Source organism: Artemia sp. Qi Xiang Cuo, chromosome 13, assembly GCF_049724085.1.
Source record: "Artemia sp. Qi Xiang Cuo chromosome 13, ASM4972408v1, whole genome shotgun sequence".
NCBI classification, from domain to species: Eukaryota; Metazoa; Arthropoda; class Branchiopoda; order Anostraca; family Artemiidae; genus Artemia; species Artemia sp. Qi Xiang Cuo.
Window position 1 is genome coordinate 60,193,062 of NC_142806.1, and position 26,077 is coordinate 60,219,138.

Sequence of the window (26,077 nt, forward strand, 5' to 3'; positions counted from 1 at the left end):
GTGAATTCTGGGATAGATAAAGAGATTTCTGAGAGAAATCAATAAGTACAATGATTCTGAGGGATTCTATTTTGAAATGCTTAGTTTTTATTTAGAAAGTTATCAATATTCAAAAGATGCTATAGATGATTCAGGAACATGTAATCAAAGATATGGAGGAAAGATGAAAGTACTATTACTACTACTACTACTAACAACTCACCGCAGCACCAAGCCGCCTGAGGCCAACACATCTACGCACGCTCCTCCTCCACCCCAATCTATTTAAAGCCTCTCTTCTTACACCCGCCCACGAAGTTCCCATTTCCTTTAAATCTTTGTTTATGACGTCCTCCCATCTCAGAAGGGGACGACCTGCTTTCCGTTTAGCCCTAGACGGTTGGCCGAAAAGAACAATCTTTGGCAATCTGTCATCCTTCATCCGCACAACGTGCCCTAGCAACCTCAACTTTTCTTTCATTATAGCCCTAGAGAGCGGTAATCGTATAGCCTATTGTTTAAAATACGGTCAGTCAGCCGGGTACTCAGAACAATCCTTAAGCAATTTCCCTGGAAAACATTTAGCAAATCTTCATCCACTTTTCGGAGTGACCATGCTTCAGAGCCATATTTGACCACTATATATACGTCATCACTATAACTTCTAATATTCTAATCTTGGTTTGCAGACTTCTCTTCCTATTCTTCCAAACTTTTCTTAACTGTGAAAAAACACCTTGAGCTTTGGCTATTCTACTTTTAACATCTTCACTGCTCCCACCATCTTTACTAATAATACTACCACGGTAAGTGAAGAAGCCACCTGATCCATCTTTTCATTACCCAACGTCACCTTTTCATCTTCACTCATTCCTAGCCTTAGTGATTTAGTCTTCTTAACATTAATTTTTTAACCAATTCTAGCACCCTGAAACTTCGTAAAAATTCTATAGAAAAAGGTTAAAAGCTATTAAAGATAACTTTAATGTTATAAACCCTCAGCAAGGAACTAGGATTTACATGAATGCAAATGATATGATTGAAAAATTATATAGTTTTCTAGGCAGCAGAGTTGCTGGAAATACATGTGGTGAGGAGAGATATGAAGATATTGACCTGCTCTATTCATTATTCAAAAATAAAATTATTATAAAAATGACTATAATATTATTTATATCAATTATCTTAGAGTTTTATGAATAAAAACACCTTTCTAATAAATAGTTTTGATTATTATTAGCGATAACAAAAGTTAAATCGAACAGTCTTATACAAGTAATCCGGTCACGTTAGATCAAATCTCTGACTATGAAACAGCTTTAACTCAGTGTACACTTTGGAATTCATGGTATAACATTAGTGTTTGATATAAAAATAATATGTTTAAACACAGGGAATAAAATAAGGATGAATAACCGTTGTTATACCCAATGGGTTGAATGATGAAGAGGGTTTAAATTATTTCTTAACTCGTTATTTTATACACTATGGTATTCACGGTAAAACATTAGTGATCAATTTAAAAATAATGTGTTTAAACAAAGGGAATAAAATAAGGATGAATGGGTAAACGTTGTTATGCCCAATGGGTTGTATGATGAAGGGGGTTTAATTTTTTCTTAACTCGTTATTTTATACACTATGGTATTTACGGTAAAACATTAGTGATCAATTTAAAAATAATGTGTTTAAACAAAGGGAATAAAATAAGGATGAATGGGTAAACTTTGTTATTACCAATGGGTTGTATGATGAAGAGGGTTTAAATTATTTCTTAACTCGTTATTTTATACACTATGGTATTCACGGTAAAACATTAGTGATCAATTTAAAAATAATGTGTTTAAACAAAGGGAATAAAATAAGGATGAATGGGTAAACGTTGTTATGCCCAATGGGTTGTATGATGAAGAGGGTTTAAATTATTCTTAACTCGTTATTTTATACACTATGGTATTCACGGTAAAACATTAGTGATCAATTTAAAAATAATGTGTTTAAACAAAGGGAATAAAATAAGGATGAATGGGTAAACGTTGTTATGCCAAATGGATTGTATGATGAAGACGTTTTAAATTATTCTTAACTCGTTATTTTATACACTATGGTATTCACGGTAAAACATTAGTGATCAATTTAAAAATAATGTATTTAAACAAAGGGAATAAAATAAGGATGAATGGGTAAACGTTGTTATGCCCAATGGGTTGTATGATGAAGAGGGTTTAAATTATTCTTAACTCGTTATTTTATACACTATGGTATTCACGGTAAAACATTAGTGATCAATTTAAAAATAATGTGTTTAAACAAAGGGAATAAAATAAGGATGAATGGGTAAACGTTGTTATACCCAATGGGTTGTATGATGAAGAGGGTTTAAATTATTTCTTAACTCGTTATTTTATACACTATGGTATTCAAGGTAAAACATTAGTGATCAATTTAAAAATAATGTATTTAAACAAAGGGAATAAAATAAGGATGAATGGGTAAACTTTGTTATATCCAATGGGATGTATGATGAAGAGGGTTTAAATTATTTCTTAACTCGTTATTTTATACACTATGGTATTCACGGTAAAACATTAGTGATCAATTTAAAAATAATGTGTTTAAACAAAGGGAATAAAATAAGGATGAATGGGTAAACGTTGTTATGCCCAATGGGTTGTATGATGAAGGGGGTTTAATTTATTTCTTAACTCGTTATTTTATACACTATGGTATCCACGGTAAGACATTAGTGATCAATTTAAAAATAATGTGTTTAAACAAAGGGAATAAAATAAGGATGAATGGGTAAACTTTGTTATACCCAATGGGTTGTATGATGAGGAGGGTTTAAATTATTTCTTAACTTGTTATTTTATGCACTATGGTATTCATGGTAAAACATTAGTGATCAATTTAAAAATAATATGTTTAAACACAGGGAAAAAATAAGGACGAGGTAAACGTTGTTATGCCCAATAGGCTGTATGATGAAGAGGGTTTGAATTTTTTCTTAACTCTTTATTTCAATTCATCCCTAGATCGATGCTCAATCAGTATATCATCCAATCTAGCAACAATGAAATTTGTTATTATTTTGAAAGAGAATTTATAAATTTCGGTTTGATAGTGATTTATGTTTTACTTTAGGATTTGAAAATGGAGTTGAACTAAGTAGTAAATATCATGAATGGACTAAAGATCCTAATATAACAAGAAATGTTGACAAAATACATATTCACTTTTCATTATTTGATAGTTCAGTTGTGAATGGGAATACAACCTCTGATGACATCCGGAGATTTGCTCCAAAAACAGAACCTCGAACGTTACTCTGTGAGATTACTATAGAAAGGCAATATCTTCCAATCAATCGAAACGAATATATCAACACTCTAGAAATGACATTAAATGATCAATCAGGTAGGCTCATTGAAGTAAATGGAGATAATATTTAATATGTTTCGGATTTGGAATAAGGTTAAATAAAATTATTTAATAAAATTTATCTATAATAAATGTTGATCAATAAGAAACAATTATTGTACTCGTATAAAGACATTATGGTAGCGAGATTGGCAGTTTCTTTAAAGATACTCTCAATTCTCAATTATTCAAGACGTCCATAAGAAATATAAAAGATGAAGCTCGTTCCATGTATAACACTATGATTAAACACTTGACAGGAATTATTTAAAAATAGATTGATTGAATATGGAAAAGATTGGATAGATTATAATCAAAGAGAGTTGAATAATTTGAGATCTCCAAAACAAATAGTTTCAAATAACAAGAGATAACAAAGGTCGTAAGTTATGCCCTTGGGGCATGTAAGGTTTTTATGGAAAGTTTTGTCTTAGAAGCTTCAAAAAGGGTTCATTTGACTGGGAATTGAGAAGACTAGTGCCTTTTTTATTAGTAGAAAGTAATAAAAGGGCAAAGGCACACATCCCCAAGTTCAAATTATATTCTGGCTTTTAGAAAGCTTGGGATTTAGAACCCTACTGATATTAATTTCTGCTCGTTTTGAGTTTGACTCTTATTTATTTTAATTTCTGTTTATTTTGGGTTTCATTTATTTATTCATACTGATTTGTGGTAGTTTTATTATTGGTGGATTATTTGATTCTATTTTTGTTCATTTTGGTCTAATGGAGTTCTCTACTTAAAAAAGAAAAATTTACCTTGTTGAAAAATATTTTTTAATAAATATAAATAAACAAACTGTTTTTCTCAACTGAAAGTAAGGAGCAGCATCAAAACTTAAAACGAAAAGCAAGTATTCCAAATATGAGGGGACTGCGCCTTCATTCATCTTCACTACTTACTCTAAAGTCTTCAAATTCTTTAAAAAATACTTCTCATTCAAACTCAACGGCCCTTTGGCATGCACAATCTTTCTTAAAGAATTATGAAAAAAAAGTCAAACTTTAGCCTAATGAGCGAGAGTAGAGGAAGAGGTAGCACCCCTAGTAGACGAAATCATTTCTGATCGTTGGGGGTGAAGCCATCCTGACCACATCCTTTGGATACCCTTGAAGATATATGCATCTTAATCCACTATCTTATTGAGTAACCATTTTATGTTATTAATTATAAAAAAATTCACAAAATAAGTTTTTCAAAGCAGAGGTCAAAAAACTTAATTACTGAACTTTCAAGTGTCAAAACATGATTTAAAACAGGATTTTAAACTCCAGAACGAACATAAAATAGCAATAAAAACAGTACTTGTCCAAAGTTATTTCCGAAGTGAAGAAGTTTGTTAGTTTCATTTTTGATGTTTAATTTTTTTTTCAGTGAAAATCCGTTAATTTTTTTGGAAACAACAATTTGAATTGCAAAACAGTTTTACTAATTGTTTTAACCTATATTGATAGTTCACAGATAAACATTCACCTAATTCACCTAATTTATTCACCTAACTAATGCCTCTTTTCCTTGGAGCAGATGAAATTGTCTGTCTTATCAAAGACAACGCTATATAGGAATGGCCATAAGGCTTTAGTGTTTTTTCATCATTTATTTAATTTTTTCCCAGATGCACTTCTAATGGAAAGGGTGGACAAACAAAACCTCGGAGGGGCTCATTCAATAAGAAATCAGAAGTTCTGGTGCCCTTTTTAAGAGTCAAAGGGATTAGAGGGCAACTAGTTCCTGTCCCCGTTCCCACGCCTTCTGTTCCCCAAATATAACCGATTGAAATTTTAAGATAGCCATTTTGTTAAAAATAGTCCGAAGATTATATAATAATGCCTGTGGTGTTGACAGAGCCCGGGGGCAAGGATTATGAGTTATGCTTCGAAGATAATGCAGGAGGCTCAGTTTATTGGAAATTGAAAGTTCTAATTCCTTTTTAAGATTCAAAATTGATCAGAGGGCAACTAGCTGCCCCCCCCCACGCTGTGTTTTCCCCAAATGTATCCGACCGAAATTTTGAGGTAGGCATTATATTCAAAATACTCCAAAGATCGTACACAATTCCCCCCGGGGTGATATAACCCCCAGAGCCCAGGGCAAGGGTTGCAAATCTTACCTTGAGGGCATAAAAGGTTTTTTACGTAAGGGCTTTGGACTATTTTTTTAGCAAAGTCGATATCTTGAATTAATCGGATGGCTGGTTTGAAATAACACCATGAGATGGGGTCTGGTTACTTTCCGAACGCTTTTGGCGCTTAAGAAGGAATTAAAAGTTGCAATTTCCAATCAAATGGGTCTTCTCTAAACTTTATACAACCACCCCATCCATAATAAACTTATGTGCTAACAATAGGCAACTAGCATAACTTATAGCCCTTATCCGGGGGCTGGGTGGAGTTGCCAACCCTAGAGGCATAGTTATTTTAACTTTGGACTGTTTGGAACAAAATGGCTATCTCAAAATTTTGATTGGATCTATATTGGGGGAAAAGGGTCAAGGAAGGGGGGCTATCAGCCATATGATCACTTCCGAATCCTAAAAAAGGATTTTAAACTTTCAATTTCCAATTAAATGAGTCTCCTCCAAAGTTAATACAACCACCCCTTCCACAAAACCCTGTATTTTAACAATAAACAGCTAACATGATGTATAGCCCTTGTCCCGAAGGCCAGGGGCGACAGTCTACCCCGGAGGCATAGTTATTTTGCCTTTGAACTATTTTGGACATAATGGCAATCCCAAAATTTTTATCGGATCCATTTGGGGGGAAAGGGTGTAAGAAGGGTCTGGTTAATATCCACTCACTTTTGACTCTTATAGAAGCGAACTAGAACTTCCCTTTTCCAATCAGTTGAGCCTCCTCCAAAGCTTATATGATCACCCCTTCAGTAAAAACCCTGTATAACCTAGGGCATAACTTATTACCCTTGCCCTTGGGTTCTGGGCGTTGTGTCAACCCTGGAAGCATCGTTATATGATCTTTGGGCTATTTAGAACAAAATGGCTAACACAAGAATCGCAGATGTATTTCGTCGGCCACAGTGTGAGTTTGCTTTAGTAGTGCCATTCATGATATAATAATTAGTATTGATGTTGTGTTGTTAGCCCATCGGCGGGGTATATTGTTTTTTTTTGTTTATTTGTATGAAATTATATGTTAAAAGTTGGAGCTAGCCAAACGGACCGAAAGGATCATCGGCATTTGTTTTTGTAAATTTGTTTGTAAATAAAATTTCATCTTGATACGGTAAGCTGTTCCAAAAACATTGCTGATATGTTATTTGACAATCCGTATGGACATAATACGTTTTGATTTAATTCAATTTTCTCCTCAACTTTTAAGATTTTATTTCGATATCTTCAGCTTGGTAGTACTCGCTTCAGAAGCAGTAGTTTTAATGGCAGTAGTGATAGTAGTAAAGCAGTATTAGTGGTAGCAGTAGTAGTAGTAGCAGTAGCGTGCAAATATTACCTTTTTGGTAAATTGATCATTTCCTGAAATTCCCAAATGTGTATACATAGTCATTCTTGAGTTACGCCCTTTAGACAACCCGTATGCACATAACGAGTTTTGATTTAGTTGAAAAATTGCCTCAACATGCTCTGAAACGCTCACCTGAATGCCCTTCGTCTTTTTCGGAAGTAAAGATTAAATACACCCACCTTTCTCAATAGCATATAATATATGTAAACGATGGACGAATTGCCTAACTTAAAGCCTATGTCCTGAGGGATATGGGAGAGGGGGGTTGACATCCCCAAAGACATAATTAGCGAGTCTTTCAACTACGCGGAACAAAACGGCTCTCTGAAGATTTTGGTTGGGCTGGTTTTGGGAAATGATAGGCGTGGCATGGGACTGGATGCCCTCCATTCACTTTTGACTTATAAAAAGGCACTAGAACTTTCAATTTAAATAGAAACCTTATATGCCCCGGGGCATAACTTACAACCCTTGCCTCTGGGCTTTCGGGGGCTGTGTCAACCCTGAAGGTATTGTTATATGATCTTTGGACTATTTTGAACAAAATGGTTATGAAAAGTTAGCTGTAACTGTCAATTTCCAATGAAGTGAGCCTCTTCCAAAATTTTTAAAACCACCCCCTCCATAAAGACCTTATAATGCCCCCGAATATAACTTACAACCCTTGCCCCCAGGCTTTGGGGGGTTACATCAACCCCAAAGGTGTTGTTATAGGATTTTTGGACTATTTTGAAAAAATGGGTATCGCAAAATTCGATCGGATGCATTTAAGGAAAAGAAGGTGGACGGGGGGGGGGACTATTAGCCCTCTGATCACTTTCGACTCTAAAATAGGAAGCTAAAAGTTTCAATTTCAAATGTGCCTCCTCCAAAGATTATACGACCAATCCTTCTATAAAAACCTTATTCGCCTCTTGGATATAACTTGCAGACCTTGCCCCCAGACTCTGGGTTTTTTCGTTAACCCTGGAGAAATTATTATGTATTCTTTGGGCTATTTTGAATGAAATGGCTATCTCAAAATTTTGATTGGATGTATTTAGGGAAGAGAGGGCTTGGAGGGGGGGGCTAGTATCCCTCCGATTACTTTTGACTCTTAAAAAAGGCACTAGAACTTCCGATTTACAATCAAATGAGACCCCTCCAAAGTTGTTTAAACCAGCCCTTCCATAAAAACCTTATACTTTAGCAATGGTCAACTAGCATAACTTATAACCCTTGCTTTTTGGGTTTTGAGGGTTGATATCCCAAAAGATGTAATTACTGGACCTTTCAACTATGCTGGAAAAATTGGGTATTTCAAAATTTTGATATGATGGTTTTGGAGAAATGATGGGAATGGGGGGGAGCTAGTTAACTCCAATCAAAAAAATAATACATTTTTGCCCACATCACTCTTTACTTATGCAGCGCTATTGCGCTGCCTATGATTTTAGTATTAGTACTCTTGGCATTAGTATTAGTTCCAATAGAAGTATTCATTGAAGTAGTTGTAGTAGTAGTAGTAGCAGTGATAGTAATATTGGTAGTATCTTGCACATAATGCCTTTTGGTTATATTGCCTTAATAATTCCCTGAATCTTCCAACTTGATTCCCTAATCAATTTTTGAGGTAGGTTACATCCTTTTGACAATCTGGATGCACACTGAGTTTTGATTTACTTTAAATTTCCCCTCTATACTCTCTCAAATTTTCACCTTTGTACCCTTAGTATTAATAGCAATCATCAAGGTAGTAGTGGTAGTAGTAGGGTATAAAGGAATCGTGTTTCAGAGGTTAGGGATAGGTAAAGCCTCTTATCAAGCAATTGTAAGTCAGCCTCTTCTTTTTTTTTTCGTCTTCTTTTTCTCCAAAAAACTATGTTCTGGTTATCTCTACGTGAAATGTGTTCACAAACAAGGCAGTACTGTATGCTTTAACAAACGATTATTTCTTGCGGGAGGGAGGGGGGAGGGTAAAGTCATTGCTTTGTATTGTCAATGTCCTCAAAAGAAAAAAAATATCTATCAGTGTTTATAATAAATTAATGCTAATTAAATAGGCCTGTTCACAGCAAGGGGGCCACAGGTTCCAAGCATATTCTAAAATTTAATAATTCTTGTCATAATTAGTGACTACTTCTTGATAATTTGTCTTGTTGTTTTTGCTTTAGATAATAACAACAATATGCATAAATAGATAAAAGATAATGACCATCATAGTTTCCAAGTTAAAAAAAGTGAGACCCATCCTTTCGTTCTGGATTCTATCAAAGAGAAAGGGAGATTCATTTTCTATAGTTCTAGGTTAGATTTGTGCTTTGGTTTAATTGGTTTACGTCAGTGACGTATTGTGTTAGCCACCCTTATTTTTCCCGAACTATATTCCAGAAAGGAAAGTGCGACTATTTAGAACCTGATTGGCTTCTGTGTAGAATTTTAAGCCAGCAAGTAGAACGAAAATTTGGTACCTGGTACTAAAAATTGTACTGGAAATTTGATACTAGAAAATTGTAATTTGGAGAAACAAAGTCTTGTGACTTGGTACTGGCACCTGGAAAGTACACTTTGAATTTCAGCTTGGCACTTGGAAAATGTCAGAGGAAAGACATGATTACTTATGATTTTCCTTATTGCCAATTTGATGAATTTGTTGATTTATAGATTTTTTTTTTTTTTTTTTTTTTTTTTTTGATAAGCGTTTTTCATTCTTTTTCCTGATTTTTTTCGGTTTGATTTTTGTTAATTTAAAGGTTACAAAATATTACATATAAAAAAAATGAAGTAATTGATTCCCTATTCAATGCTGTTTCTAAATTTATTTATTACAGAAAATTGCTGTCAAAATCACAGCGGCTTCTCATAAGCGGTCCCTTATCCTAACAGTTATCATTTTTGTTTGTAACAAATTAATTTATTCTTATTTTAAGTATATTCGTTTCAATATCTCTGTAAGTGACAAAATTTTTTTTTACCTTTGGATGACATCTCTGCTTTGGCCCTTTTTAGTTTGTATTTATTTATTTTGTTTTACTTATTAATATTACTTTATCTACAATTTATTTTTACCTATCATCTTTTTTATTTTAAGATGCCTGTTCACACAGACGTGCCGTTAGCTACTTCACTGAATCCATTAATTCAAATTTATTCGTATCAAAAGAGTGTGACACCTATGAAAACTATATATCTGGTAACTGTGACTCAAATACTGTTGCTATCATGGGGAACGGAGTTTCTACAGAGTAAGTATATAGGCTATAAGCCATATTACTGAAAACCTTATTATCTTTTATGACCAGGCAATGTGGATAATAACTAAGCGATAATACTTTAAATATTGGTTAAGTGGATTCGATTTATCAATGTAGATAAAAACCAGTGAAGCTTCTGCAGCTTCTACTTCGTCATGCACTTCTGCTTCGTGAAATGCTTCTGCTTCTTAAAGTACTTCTGCTTCTTGAAATACTTCTGATTCTTGAAATACTTCTGCTTCTTAAAGTATTTCTGTTTCTGGAAATCCTTCGATTCCTTGAAATACTTCTGCTTCTTAGAATGCTTTTGATTCTTGAAATGCTTCTGTCTCTTGAAGTACTTTTTCTTCTTGAAATGCTTTTGCTTCTTGAATTACTTCTGCTTCTTGAAATGCTTCTGCTTCTTGAAGTACGCCTGCTTCTTGAAATGCTTCTACTTCTTGAAATGCTTCTGCTCATTGGAATGCTTCTGTTTTTTGAAGTACTTCTGCTTCTTAAAGTACTTCTGCTTCAGGAAATGATTCGACTTCTTGAAGTACTTCTGCTTCTTGAAATGCTTCTGCCTTTTAAAGAGTTTTTTTTTCTGCAAATCCTTTGTTTCGATGACTCCTTACCTTGTCATTTTTGTACCGTTGAATTTTTGTGAGCAAATCACGGTGAATTAAAAATAGCTTCAAATTTCTAGAATATACTAAATTCATCAAAAATCGGATAATTAAGACGTTTTTTTAATATAAAAAACACCAAAAACAGCTGCCACTGAATAAAAAGCAAAATCTCTTGCTGAATTTAATAAACCAATAAAAATAAAAATATAAACACTTTTATCTATTTCTTCTGGAGTAAACTCTTTCGCAAAAAGTGCTAAAGCTTAATCAACTAAGGCATATGTAATACTTTTCTAATTCTTTTGCAGGCAATAGTATTGAATTTTAAAGTGGTATAGTTTGTTTTGCTATTTTTGAATTATAACATCTTGATCGTTCTTTGCTGAGACTAAGATTTTTGCTTTTTTGGTCTTCTGAGCCGAAATCTCTGCATCAGCAAAGCCATAAAACGGTAGTCGCGTCAAGAGATTTGCGAAATAATGTCTTACCTTTAAAATATTTTAACGATGGATAACGTTACCTTTTTTTTAGTAACTTTTTTTTTGGATAACTTTTTTTTAGTGACCATGCGTAGGATAAAAAAATTTTCAGGATAATTTTTGTTTATATTTGAAAGAAAATAGTTTAGCCTAATAAAAATAAATTTCTGAATTTTTTTATGATTTTTGGGGTAATTTCTCAAAAGGAATCACCTCAAAAGTCAGGCGATTCCTTATGCATGGTTTTCCAGCTGAATGAAGTGATTCCTCATTCAGCTTGCTCTGCGACTTAAAAAATCCAAGGAATTTTATTTAGATGTGATTGCTCGCCCCTAGAAATAATTATACTTAACTGTAAGTGACCTTAACTTATGACGCTGATACTAAATTACATGTTAAGTCGCAACTAATTTACCAATTATCTACGTAACAGTTCTGATGTCACAATCACGTTAATTCGAACTTGGAATAATAACTTAAGGGTGAATTACGAATTTGATTCGATGCGTCTTATGACCAACTTTCATTCATCTATTAACTCCTTTCTGTCCCTCCCCTCTTCAGATCCCTAACAAATAAGTTTAAAACAAGGTTTTACATCTTGAAGACAATTACGTTCGTTAATGTCGTGGTCCCATCTGATATTGTATTGGAAAAATGCATTTATTCTACTTGAAGAAACAGGGAAAGGTTCCTGTATCACAAAATTTAGCGCTGGTTTTGATTGGTTTTCAAAATTGGCAAATTGGCTTCGAAACCGTCGTGCTCTAGGAATTATAAGTTTATTCTCTCAAGAACCCATGACGTTAAGGCTTAAATAACGTTAACAAACGGTGATTCGTATGCCAAATACCATGGTATCAGTTTTTAGCAATATTTGGTGGTCAAATTTTGCCTTCGTATCAAAGGAGTTGTCGTAGAAACTTGGAAGGCAACTAACACCCCCTCCACACCCACCATTTCCCCAAAGACATCAAATCAAAATTTTGAGATAGCCATTTTGTTCAGCGCGGTTGATTTATACAGATCGACATTATTTTTTTGAGGAGGACACTCCCGCACAGCCCTCAGGGCAAGGGTTGTAATTTATTCCCTAGGGGCATATAAGGTTTTTATAGAAAGCTTTGTCGTAGAAACTTCAAAAATGTCTCATTCGATTGGAAGTTCAAAGGGCTAGTGCCTTTTTTGATAGTCGACAGTGATTGGAGGGCAACTAACACTCTCACGCCCACCTTTTTCCCAAACACATCCAATAAAAATCTTGAGATAACCATTTTTTTTCAACGTAATTGAAAGTTCTGGATATTAGGTCTTTGAGGATGACAACCCCCCACAGACCTCAGGGCAAGGGTTGTAATTTATGCCCTGGGGGTATATAATCTTTTTATAGAAAGTATTGTCGTAGAAACTTCAAAAAGGGCTCTTTTGATTGGCAATTGAAATGGCTAGTGCCCTTTTTAATAGTCGAAAGTGTTAGGAAGGCAACTAACATCTTTTCCACGCCCACCATTTATCCAAACACATCCAATCAAAATTTTGAAATAGACATTTTATCCAAAATAGTTGGAAATTATATCTTTGAGGATGACTGAAAGATATAATTTCCTGACCTTACTCCCCCATATCCCTCAGGGCAAGGGTTCTAAGTTATACCTTGGGAGCATATAAGGTTTTTATTGAGAACTTTGTCGTAGAAACTTGAAAAAGCACTCATTTGATTAGAAATTCAAAAAAGTAGTGCGCTTTTTAATTGTCGAAAGTGATTGGAGGGCTATTAAGCCCCCTCTCACGCCCACCATTTCCCCAAAAAAATCCAATAAAAATTTTTAGATAGCCATTTTGTTCAACGTAGTTAAAATTTTTGAGAATTAGATCGTTCAGGATGATAACCCCCTATGAACCCTCAGGGCAAGGGTTGTAAGTTATGCCCGGGGGACATATAAGGTTTTTATAGATAGTGATGTTGTAAAAATTTCAAAAAACTCATCACTATTTCATAGTCGAAAGTGATTGAAGGGCAACTAACCCCACTCTCGCGCCCACCATTTCCCCAAACACATCCAATCAAAATTTTGAGATAGCAATGTTGTTCCATGCAGATTAAAGTTCAGGAAATTATACCTTTGAGCAGGACGTTCCCCCCACAGTCTTCAGGGCAAGGGTTTTAATTTATGCCCTGAACATAAGGTTTTTATTGAAATCTTTGTGTAGAAACTTGAAAAAGGGCTTTGGAAATTATTTAAAAGTTTTGGAAATTAGGTCTTTGAGGATGATAGCCCCCCACAGCCCTCGGGGTAAGGGCTTTAATTTATGCCCTGGGGTATATAAGGTTTTATACAAGGAGCTGTCGTAGGAACTACAAAAAGGGCTCATTCAATTGGAAATTTTATGGTCAAAAATTTCGATTTAATAGTCAAAAGTGATTGGAGAAAAACTAACACCCCTACCACGCCCACCATTTCTCCAAAAACATCCAATTGAAATTTTGAGATAGCCATTTTGTTCGACGTAGTTGAAAAATCCGTAAATTATGTCTTTAAGGGTGACACACAGCATACCTTACAGAAGGGTTGTAAGGTACCCCTGGGGGCATATAAGGTTTTATAGAAAGCGTTTTCACATCATAGGCAGCAAGCTAGCGCTGCCTAAGTAAAGAACGATGTGGGCACAATGTGTGTTTTTTTTTCTCCATACCCGGGCACTTCGTACCGGAAGAGTTGTCGCAGAAAGTTCGAATACGGCTCATTCGATTGGAAATTGGAATGGCTAGTGCCCTTTTTAATAGTCAAAAGTGATTGGAGGGCAACTAACCCCCCCCCCCCCCCCCAAACGCCCATCATTCCCCCAAATACATCCAATAAAAATTTTGAGATAGCCATTTTGTTCAGCGTAGTTGATTTCCAGATAGAAAATATCTTTTGGAGGGGGACACTCCCCACAATCCTCGGGGCAAGGGTTTTAAGTTTTGCCCTGGGGGCATATAAGGTTTTTTAAAGAAGGAGTTGTCGTAGAAACTTCAAAACAAGCTTATTCGATTGGAAATTCGAATGGATAGGGCCCGTTTTAATAGTCGAAAGTGATTGGAGGGCAACTAGCGCCCCCCACGCCCATCCTTCCCCCAAACACATCCAATAAAAATATGGAGATACCTATTTTGTTAAGCGTAGTTGATTTTCTGATAGAAAATATCTTTTTGAGTAGGAAACTCCCCCACAACCCTCGGGGCAAGGGTTTAAGTTGTGCCCTGGGGGCATATAAGGTTTTTTATAGAAGGCGTTGTCGTAGAAACTTCAAAAAAGGCTTATTCGATTGGAACTTCAAACGGCTAGTGCCCGTTTTAATAGTCGAAAGTGATTGGAGGGCAACTAGGCCCTCCCCTGCGCCCATCATTCCTCCCAACAAATCCAATCAAAATTTTGAGATATCCATTTTGTTCAGCGTAGTTGATTTCCAGATAGAAAATATCTTTTTGAGGAGGACACTCCCCAAAACCCTCGGGACAAGGGTTTTGAGTTATGCCCTGGGGGCATATAAGTGTTTTATAGATGGCGTTGTCGTAGAAACTTCAAAAAAGACTCATTCGATTGGAAATTCAAAGGGCTAGTGCCCGTTTTAATAGTCGAAAGTGATTGGAGGGCAACTAGCCCCCCCCCCCCCCCGTGCCCATCATTCCCCCAAACACATCCAATCAAAATTTTGAGATAGCCATTTTGTTCAGCGTAGTTGATTTCCAGATCGAAAACATATTTTTGAGGAGGACACTCCCTTACAACCCTCGGGGCAAGGGTTTTAAGTTATGCCCTGGGGGTAAATAAGGTCTTAATAGAAGGCGTTGTCGCAGAAACTTCAAGAAAGGCTCATTCGATTGGAAATTCAAAGGGCTAGTGCCCTTTTTAATAGTTGAAAGTGACTAAAGGGTAACTAACCCCCCCTCTCACACCCACTTTTTCCCCAAACCTATCCAATCAAAATTTTGAGATAGCCTTTTTGTTCAACGTAGTTTAAAGTTCTGGAAATTAGGTCTTTGAGGATGATAACCCCCTCAGAGCCCTCAGGACAAGGATTGTAAGTTATGCCCTGGGGGCACATAAGGTTTTTATAGAAACTTCAGAAAATTTTGTCGTAGAAACTTCAAAAAGGGCTCATTCGATTAGAAATTGAAATGGCTTGTGCCTTTTTTAATAGTCGAAATTAATTGGAAGGCAACTAACACCCCTTCCACGCCCACAATTTCCCCAAACACATCCAACCAAAATTTTGAAATAGCCATTTTGTTCCACGCAGTTAAATCTCATGAAATTATACCTTTGAGTAGGACACTCCGCTCACAGTCTTCAGAGCAAGGGTTATAAGTTATGCCCTGGGGACATACAAGTTTTTATTGAAATCTTTGTCGTAGAAACTTGAAAAAGGGCTCATTCGATTGGAAATTCAATGGTCTAGTGCTCTTTTTAATAGTCGAAAGTGATTTGAGGGCAACTAGCCCCCCTCTCTCGCCCAGCTTTTCCTCAAACACATCCAATCAAAATTTTTAGATAGCCATTTTGTTCAGTGTTGTGGATTTCCAGATAGAAATTGTGTTTTTGAGGAGGACACTCCCCCACAGTCCTCAGGGCAAGGGTTGCAAGTTTTGCGCTGGGGACATATAAGGTTTTTACTGAACGCATCGTCGCAGAAACTTCAAAAAGGGCTCATTCGATTGGAAAATGAAATGGCTAGTGCCCTTTTAATAGTTGAAAGTGATTGGAAGGCAACTAACACCCCTTCCACGCCCACCATTTCCTCAAACATATCCAATCAAAACGTTTAGATAGCCATTTTGTTCCACGGAGTTTAAAGTTCAGGAAATTATACCTTTGAGCAGGACATTCCCCTCACAGTCTTCAGGGCAAGGGTTATAAGTTATGCCCTGGGGGCATATAAGGTTTTCATTGAAATTTTTGTCGTATAAACTAGAAAAAGAGCTCAGTCGATTGGAAATTAAAGGGGCTAGTGCCCTTTTTGATAGTCGAAAGTGGGTTGAGGGCTACTAACCCCCCTCTCACGCCCACCATTTCACAAAACACATCCAATCAAAATTTTTAGATAGCCATTTTATTCAACGCAGATGAAAGTTGTGGACATTAGGTCTTTATGGATGACAACCAATCCCCTCCACAACCCTCAGGGTAAGATTTTTAAGTTATGCCCTGGGAGTACGTAAGGTTTTTTAGTGAAGGTAATGTTGTAAAAACATCCAAAAGGGCTCATCAAATTGAAAACTGAAAGGGCTAGCGCCTTTTTAATAGTCAAAACTGATTGAAGAGCAACTAACCTCCCTCTCACGCCCACATTTTCCCCAACACATCCAATCAAAAAATTGTGAGATATCCATTTTGTTCAACGTATTCGCAAGTTCTTGAAATTAGGTCTTTTAGGATGATAACCCCATCAGAGCTTTCAGTGCAAGGGTTGTAAGTTATGCCCTGGGGGCATATAAGTTTATATAGAAAGTTGTTGTAGAAATTTCAAAAGGGGCTCATTTGATTGGAAATTGAAATTGCCATTTTTAATAGTCAAAAGTGAATGGAGAGTAATTAACCCCCCTCTTACGCCCTCCATTTCCCCAAACAATCCAAGTTTCGAGATAGCCATTTTGTTCAACGTAGTTGAAAGTTCTGGAAATATGTATTTAAGGATGACAAACCCCCCAGAGTCCCCAGGGCGAAGGTTGTAAGTTATGCCCAGGGGGCATATAAGATTTTTAATGATAGAGTTGTCCTAAAAACTTCAAAAGGGGTTCATTCATTAGTGCCCTTTTTAATAGTTGAAAGTGATTGGACGGCAACTAACCCCTCTCTCACGCCCACCATTCCCCCAAACACATCCAATCAAAATTTTGATATAGCTATTTTGTTCAACGTAGTAGAAAATTTGGGAAATTAGCCAACCCCCCCCCCCCCCAGCCCTCAGGGCGAGGGTTGTAAGTTATCCCTTGGGGCCCTATAAGGTTTTTATTGAAAGGTTTTTATGTTGTCGTAGAAACTTCAAAAGGGCTAATCTGATTGGAAATTGAAAGGGCTAGTGCCTTTTTTAATAGTTGAAAGTGATTGGAGAAAGACTAACACCCGTCTCACGCCCACCATTTTCCCAGACACATCCAATCAAAATTTTGTGATTTTTATTTTTTTTTTTATTAATCAATTCAAATGTTTTGACAAAACTATCAAATTAATGACCCACAGTGAGAATAACTCGTGTGTGGAAAATAACTCGTGTGTGGGATATATATTTAATAAATAATAAAATAATTATTATTTTATTGATTAAAAAACAGATTTTTTTTTTGCCAATGGTATCAAGTTTTCCATTTCAGGACAACTAGAAGAGGTATGAAACTAAATTAAATACTTCTATTTGTGGCCGGATTTTTAAGAGGGTGTATGTTGTTAAAAATTGCTGAAAATTTTTCTCCAGCATACAAACGGTAGGCCAAACTATAAATCTTTAAAAAACGAAAAGATTTAAAGTATTATTTTCTTTATCTCCGAAAAGACTATGTCAATATAAAACGAACAGAAATTAATTAAAAAAAATTTTTCCATAAAATAAGTTTTTCTAAGAAAAGTAAAGAACTCCATTAAACAAAAAATGAACAAAAATAAAATCAAATAATCTACCAATCGTGAAACTATCACAAATACAAATGAATGTGCATTGTCAGTTTAATATACATATACTGATATTTAGTAATCAAAACCTTAATATTATTTCATTTATTTAAGTTATAAAAGTAAAAACATTTATATTTTTATCAGTAAAGTGCAAATTATGTTCTGGCCTTGGGAAGACATAGGGGTTTTGAGCAAAACTTATGTTAATTTCCACTCGTTTTAAGTTTAACTCGGTTATTTATTGTAATTTCTGTTCGTTTTGGGTTTCATTTATTTATCGATGGTGATTTGTGGTAGTTTCACGCTTGGTAGATTTTTTTATTTTATTCTTGCTCATTTTTGTTTAATGGAGTTCTTTACTTTTCTTTGAAAAACTTATTTTGTGGAAAAAGTCTTTTTAATTAATAAACTTCAAAAAGGACTCGTTCATTTAGGAATTGAGAGGGCTAATGCCCTTATTAATAGTAAAAAGCGATCGGAGGGTGAATGCACCCCCCATACCATCATTTCCTCAAACATTTCCAATCAACATTGTGATACAGCAATATTGTTGAACGTAGTTGAAGGGTATTGAAATTATGTTTTTGAGTATGACAACCCCCCACAGCCCTCAGCGCTAAGGTTGTAATTTATACCCTGGGGAGCATATAATGTCATATAGAAAATTTTGTTGTAAAAACTTAAAAAGGGCTCTTTCGATTGGAAATTGAGAGGGCTATTGCCCTTTTTAATAGTCGAAAGCAATCAGAGAGAGAATCGCCTCATCCCCATTATTTCCCCAAACATTTCCGATCAACATTTTGATATAGCCATTTTGTTCAACGTAGTTGGAAGGTCTGGAAATTCAGTCTTTGAGGATGACAACCCGCTCTAAAAAGCCCTCATGACAAGGGTCGTCTGTTATACCCTTGGGGCAGATAACGTTTTATAGGATGTAGTAGAAGCTTCAAAAAGGGCTCATTTGATTGAAAATTGAGAGGACGAATGCCTTTTTTATTAGTCGAAAGTGATCAGCGAGCAAATGTTTCCCCCCACGCCTATCATTTCCCCAAACAGTTTCAATCAAAATTTTTATATAGCCATTTTGTTAAGCGTATCAGAAACGTCTTTAAATTATGTCTTTGAGGATAACAAATCCCCCCAGCCCTCAGGGCAAGGGTTGTAAGTTATGCTCTGGGGAGATATAGTGTTTTTATAGAAAGTGTGGTCATATAAGCTTCAAAGGGATTGGATTGGTAATCAGAAGCTCTAGTGCTCTTTTTCAGAGCAAATTAATCAGAGGGCAGCTACCCTTTCCCCCCTGCACACACGTCATATTGTCCCGAAATAAGTCTAATAGAAATTGTGAGATACCCATTCCATTCAAAATAGTCTAAATATCATATAACAAGGCTTTTGGGGTTGAAACAAACCCCAGAGATGAGGGGCAAGGGTTGTAAGTTATGCCCAGGGGGTATTAATGGTTTTTATGGAAGGGATGGTTGTTTAACTTCAGAAAAGATCAGTCTTTCTCCCTGAAAAAGACTATGTCAATATAAAACGAACAGAAATTATTCAAAAAAAACTTTTTGCACAAAATAATTTTAAAAAAAAAAAATTAAGACCTACATTAAATCAAAAATGAACAAAAATAGAATCAATAATCTACCAAGGATACAGCTACCACAAATCCGTATCAATAAATAAATGAAAGCCAAAACAAAGAGAAATTAAAATAAGTCAAACTCAAAACGAGCCGAAATTAATCTGAGTAGGGTTCTAAACCCTATGCTTTCTAAAAGCCAGAATATAATTTGTAATTCGCTGAAAAGAATTATTTTAAATTTTTTAAATTTTATAACTTTAAGAAATCAAAAATTAATTAAGATTTTAAGGAATAAATATCAGCATATGTATATTAAACTTACGATGCTCATTTTTTTTTTCATTTGAATTTTTTTCAGTAAAGTACAGATTATATTCTAGCTTTTAGAAAGCATAGGGTTTAGAACCCTACACAGATTAATTTCTGCTCGTTTTGAGATTTACTTATTTTAATTTCTGTTTGTTTTGGGTGTCATTTATTTATTGATACTGATTTGTGGTAGTTTACTTGGTAGATTATTTGATTCTGTTTTTGTTATTTTTGGTTTAATGGAGTTCTGCTAAGAAAAAGCCTTTTTTTGGCTCATTCTCACTAATCAAGGTTAAGGTCAACAATATCATATACATAGGTTTAGTTCTCACCCATCAAGGTTAAAACCTTGATGGGTGAGAACTAAACCTATGTATATGATATTGTTGACCTTAACCTTGATTAGTGAGAATGAGCCAAAAAAAGAGTTTTTTCTTAGCAGGAACTAGTAAACAACGAACTAAGTTGTCACCCAATATATTCTTTTAAGTATATTATGATATTGTATATAAAATGCAGTTTTTTTTTACAAAATATTTTATTTCAAATATTAAAAAAGCGATTGTGTGTTCAAATTTGCTTCCAAAAGAGCACTTTGAAATCTCTCTACCATCTTCTAGTGCCAAGGTAGTTTAGGAGAAAAAAAAGATGTTTCCAATGAAGAATCCATTAGGTTGTAGCAACTTCCTTGTTTTTCAAAGCAATAAACTTTCCTTGTTGTTCAAGCCAAGTGACTGTAAGTTTCCTCTAAAGGGTTTTTGACCAAGGTTGTTTTAACAATATACCTTGTGTTTCGATCTGGCACCCTCTTTAGGGGTTTCAGGCTATTTTTATTTACTATGGGAAGTGTTCATCAGCATGTGGTTGCGGCCACCGCTGCAGCCAATAAGTGAGGGATTTGAATTTGCAGCCCCCTGTATAGAATCAGATGTCTTGACTTTTAGGGTACGCCGTAGACTCATGGTATCTTAGCAATTGAAACCAGTTAGATGGATGTCATACGCTTTAGATGAGACATAGAGGCTAAAAACATCTGCAGTGGCTTGTAAACCAGAAATCTCAACTATTAATGATTTATATTTATTTAGACTAAAGAAGCTTGCGTTTCAATTGTTATGGAAGCCATAGCCTAGAAATGTGAAGGATGGAAAATAGGTGATATCTGTTGATAGAATCTCTCATATTACCCAAGATGTACTATGGCTCATAGAAACGTGATACGACTTAACAGAGATATCACCAACATTAGCGACAGAGGAACCGGAATCAATCGATAAAAGAAATTTCAGTCTGAATGCAGCCATCGAAAATACATCATCAAGACAAATGGCGTAATGTCGATTGCAATGCTACTACACCAATTTTAATATTTTATAGTTGAGTAGAAAGAGGTCAGGACAAAAGACACTGTAGCTGTGAGCCTTAGTTTTGACGTGCGTCACATTTTTGCTGTTTTCAAGGAATATGATGTTTTACCACCTGGAGCTGTTTAGATTCCTAGACTGCCATCACAATCCAGTAGTTTTGGAAGCCTGCATGGCATGCATGATTGAAACTTAATTAAATTCACATATTTACAGTAACCATAAAATATTGTTATTAAAACTATTTCTTAGATTATTGGTTAGTATTAGCAAAAGTCCCTTCTTGCTTACAGTTATTACCACAAAATATTTGATATTTAACGGATCTTAAAACCGTAAACCAGTACTTAAAACTGTTGATCAAAGCCACAAAAGTTTGTAATAAAAAGGCATTTTTGGAGTTTTAAAGGAAAATTTACCATGAATTATCACTTAATGTATGTGGATTTCCATGGTTGATGTCACTGAAACCAAAACTAAATACTCAAGCTCCTGAGGAAAAAAAACAATACAATAGAAAACATCTACTCGTGATTCTTCTGGATGAAAAACAAGTTATATAGTTTTTTCAGTAGACAATAAAATTATTCTTAGCGGGGGGGGGGGCTTCACCGGTATAAAGTTACTCCCCAAATTTTTTGCTCTGGGAAAATCATAATTGTGATGATTACCAAGAAAAATTTCACCAAGCAAACCTGTATTGGTGCAAAAACTGTACCTGCTGAAAATTGTACCCATCAAAATAAGGACCATATAAAAATATTTCTTAGAAAGCTAGAGGAACATGTAATACCTGGAATTTAAGGATTTTGTCCAAGTTCATCTACATAAATTGCCCCTGTAATGGGTTCAATGTTATGATTAAGAAAATATTGTGTGCTTATGCATAGTGGGAATAACATATTTATTTCGTCCACCCTGAATTATAGCTTTCAAGAGTGGGCTCTTCTCCCCTCCCTCTCCCTGTAGGATAAGTGTCCATCCCTACTCATCCCTGACCAAATTTTCGATGTCTTTATGTTTCAAAATAGACTTTAATGTTTTTGTTGTTTTTTAAGTTCACAATCCAATATAGTTTACAGTTTATTTGAGTTTACGTGGCTTGTAAATGTGTACTTTTTTGCTTTGGTATTTTTTGGGTTCACTCCTTTTCTGACTCACCAAGTGCCTGCTCATTGTGCTGGAAGACCAAGCTGAAACGTGGGGGTTTTCTTATGTATTAGTTGTCGATTAAAGAAGCTAAAAATAGTCAAAAGGTCAGGTTGGAAAAGTTTCCAGGTTTCTTGTCATCTCGATAATCCAAAATACCCTATAAACTAAAAACTTTATATTGGAAGATGATTAACTATAAGCTGTATGGGGAGAAACGTTGGAATGACCTTAGGTGATTACACTCACCCCCCTTCAGTGGTCACTAAGAGTAGTTTTGGAATTTTGAAAATTAGATGAGTTTGATGGGATAAACCCTTATTCTCTAAGCTTTAGATGGATGTAGCACTGATCAAGATATTTACCTAAGTCTTCGCCTGTTTATTTCCTCTTTGAGGTAATTAGAGGGAGTTGCACGCATCCGTGATTGCCCTGTCATCTCAATAATCGGAGGCACAAGGGGCCAAAGAACTTCGGGAGAAGGTAAGTAGATACAAGTGTGAAAGACAGTCATTAGGGAGAAATAAACTTTTTTTAAAGACGATATTTCTTCTTGGAATACTACATTTTGTCTTACTATCCCTGTTGCAGATCTTCTATAGAGACAACAAAGGCATTTTAGGACTTCCAGCGTATGTTAGCCAGCGATTTTTGATAATAGGTCTGATTTAAGACTTATATAGGGTGAAGACTGAAGAAGTGGAAGAACACATTTTAAGCTAAACTTTGCTCCCTTCTTTCTAGTGTTAGAGGATTGGATCAAGCCAAGGTTTGTGACCCAAAAAAAAGTTAGCTAGGAAAAGAAATTAAGGTGATCATTTTTAACTATATTTTTAAAGCAAATTATCTTAGAATTCTATGACTGATGAGCTTTACAAGCTAAAAACTGATCGGTAAAATTGTAACATAGAGACATTTTGCCAAATTAAAAGAACCTTTAATGCGTTACAAGTAGATCAATTAAAGCAGGCTTTTTCCTGGGCACCAACTCGGTCTGTCAAGTTGTTAAAACAAAAAGTTACGAACAAAATAGTTAAAACAAAACAAACAAAATTTCAAATGTGATGAATCTGAGGCTATCTCTAATTCCTTAGCTTTTGAACAACGTGTTTCCGTCTCCAAGGCTCTGGAATGAAACAAATTTAGAGAGTTTCTCTTCTCCTAAACAGAGGTATATTGAGAAATCTTTTCCTCCTCTAAGTGTTCGGGCTTGCATGAATTTACCCCACATTACCGTATATTTATGTAATTTTTATAGATTACTGAGAGCTTTTGGTCATGTAAATATTATGTTGATTTATTTTATTTTTTACTCCTACGTTCTCTTAACTTTGGATTGTACAATTTGCATTTGTCAAATTATAGTCTTAGTTTACTTTGAGGTTTCTAGGCGACAAACATTTGAAAAAAAAATTCCAATAGATTTTGTTTTACAAAACCAATTTATTTTTAAATTGGTTAGAAAAATTTCTTCTTAGAAAAATTTCTAAGAAGAAATTCCTTCCTTAGAAAAATTTCTAAGGAAGGGCCGTTACGGCCCTTCCTTAGAAATGATTTGTGTCTAAAGTTTTTATTTGGCCGTAAACATCCCGTGTATCAAACTTAAATATATTCCCTATGGTTGACCACTTATCTCAAAAGAAGGCTAGAAGGATTCTAGAAATCTTGATAGAAACATAATCTCGGCTATTCCGATGATTATGATTATCTTCAACCCTGCTTTTGAGTTGATATCTGCTTTTATTTCCAGGACCAGCGGTACTTATTACCTCAGAACCAATGCTGAGTCACCATTTACTTTGGGCGATGAAGTTTTTGGGTGGAAGAAAGAAGAAAAACGTGATAGAAAGATTGAAAAAAAAAATGAAAACTAGTTCAAAATTTACTTTTTATTTTTACTCAACTAAATAACAGAGAAAAACGGGTTTAATTTAAATAAAGCAGTGGCAAACGTACTAAAAACAAAAGCAACAACAAAACATTAATTAATAAAAGAAATTCCGAATATTTTGACCAAGGCCGTACCCAGAATTCCTTTTGGAGGGGGTTTTACCCAAAAAAAAATTCGGGGGGGGGGGAGAGTTTACGCACAAAAAACTCAAAAAACGAATACAAAATTTGTTTATATCTATTTTTGTTGCGTTTTTACGAGTCAGAAAAACATTTCGGGGGGGGGGGAGGGGGTTCAAAACGGGTAAACCCCCTGGATATGGCCCTGATTTCGACTCTACATCTGGAGGCCTTTATGAACGAAAAAAAGGAGAAATTAGTTAATTATCTAAAGAAAAAGAACAACACAAACGAGATTAAAAAACAAATCAAAAACAAACGGACAAAATATATAAATAAAATACACATCTTATCAAAACTTCCTAAGTACAGCAAAACTGAAATCACAGACAAGACACCCAAATCTTTAGATAATGCTAGTATATAAGATCGGATTGGCAAATCCAATGATAAAGACTCCCGGATGTGGAGTCAAAATATTCGAATTTTTTAATTAATTAATTGTTTGTTATTGCTTTCGTTTTTACCTTATTTTAAGCCTTGGGACTATTAAACCTGGGGAAAATAACGACAAATATTAAAATAGTATCTTAAAACTTTCAGACCTCGGGCCATAAGCCCTAGAAAACATTAAAAATACGAAAAAAAAGTCAAAATATGTTAGATAATTATTTAAAATCCTCAAGTGGTGCAATAGCCATAGTCAAAATTGTCCCTAAATATGTGTGAAAACGGTATTGCATAAGCCTTGGATGTATTAAACCCGGGGAAAAACAAAAAATATTCAAACAATATCGTAAAACTCTCAGAACATTGCTGCCCTAAGGCCTAGAAAATATATAGATTTGAAACAAATGTTCAAATATGGTGAATGATAGTTTAAAATCCTAAAGTGCTAGTGTAGCCTTAGTCAAAATTTCCCCTAGATGTGTGTGAAAATCGCTTCGCAGTACCATTTTGCTCTCCTGTTTAAAAGTTTTACTTAATACTAACAAATTTTTCTTATAAGTAACAACTTTTTTATTAATGCTAACACTATCAAATTTCTCTTGGAAGTAACAGGTTTTTCCTTAATAGTAGGATTTTTTTTCTAATAGTGGCAAGTTTTCCGTTAAAGATAACAAACTTCTCTTGGAAGTAACAGTTTTCTGCTAACGCTAACAACTATTCTGTTAGAAAACTTGTTAACTACTCTAAGTTAACTACGTTTAAGTTAGGTTCACTTAATTTAGGTAGGCATGAGCAGTCGTGCTAACCTAACTTAAATGAACATAACTTTAACGTAGTTATCTTATTCCTCTTGAAATCCGCACAATTTCATACAAACCAAAACTAAACTGTAGAAATCAGATCTGATCTTAGAAATCCAGTCCAAACCAAGAAATCAGGACCAAACTGTAGAAATCAAGAGCAAACTTTAAAAATTAAGGGCAATCTCTAAAAAATTCTGACTAATACATAGAAATCTATACGAATTCAGAAAAATCATAGCCAATACATAAAAATCTGGAAGAATTAATAGAAATCATATGTGTTGTACGGAAATTCCCCCTAAATTTGTAAAAAAAATTAGGATCAATCCTAAAAAATCCAGATCAGATCAGTGACATCAAGAAAAATTGTAGAAAACCTAACCGGACCGTAGAAATCTAGAAAATCCACTATAAATCACAGTTAATGCAAGAAATTCAGAAGGAATTTACAGGAATCGTAACCAATGCTTAGAATTCCAGAAGAATTCATAAGAAATCAGGGGCATCCCTAGAAATCCAGCCCAAACCATAGACATTCATATCAAACCATACATAA

At 34.9% G+C, this 26,077-nt stretch overlaps 1 protein-coding gene and 1 long non-coding RNA gene across 3 annotated transcripts in view; one reads left to right on the forward strand and one right to left on the reverse strand.

Annotated features, from left to right (window-relative positions):
• Positions 1-26,077, reverse strand: part of LOC148945493 (uncharacterized) — a 175,803-nt gene that overhangs the window by 116,251 nt on the left and 33,475 nt on the right. The window lies entirely within an intron of this gene.
• Positions 1-26,077, forward strand: part of LOC148945494 (pancreatic triacylglycerol lipase-like) — a 97,665-nt gene that overhangs the window by 68,526 nt on the left and 3,062 nt on the right. The window contains exons 5-6 of one of the 2 annotated variants that reach the window (XM_089099621.1): positions 9,949-10,102; positions 24,009-24,183. In XM_089099621.1, coding sequence (XP_088955747.1) covers positions 9,949-10,102; positions 24,009-24,132 — 278 coding nt within the window. In that variant the 3' untranslated portion in view covers positions 24,133-24,183. Of the gene's footprint in view, positions 1-9,948; positions 10,103-24,008; positions 24,184-26,077 lie in introns of those variants that run through there. The other variant, XM_089099622.1, reaches the window with a different exon arrangement.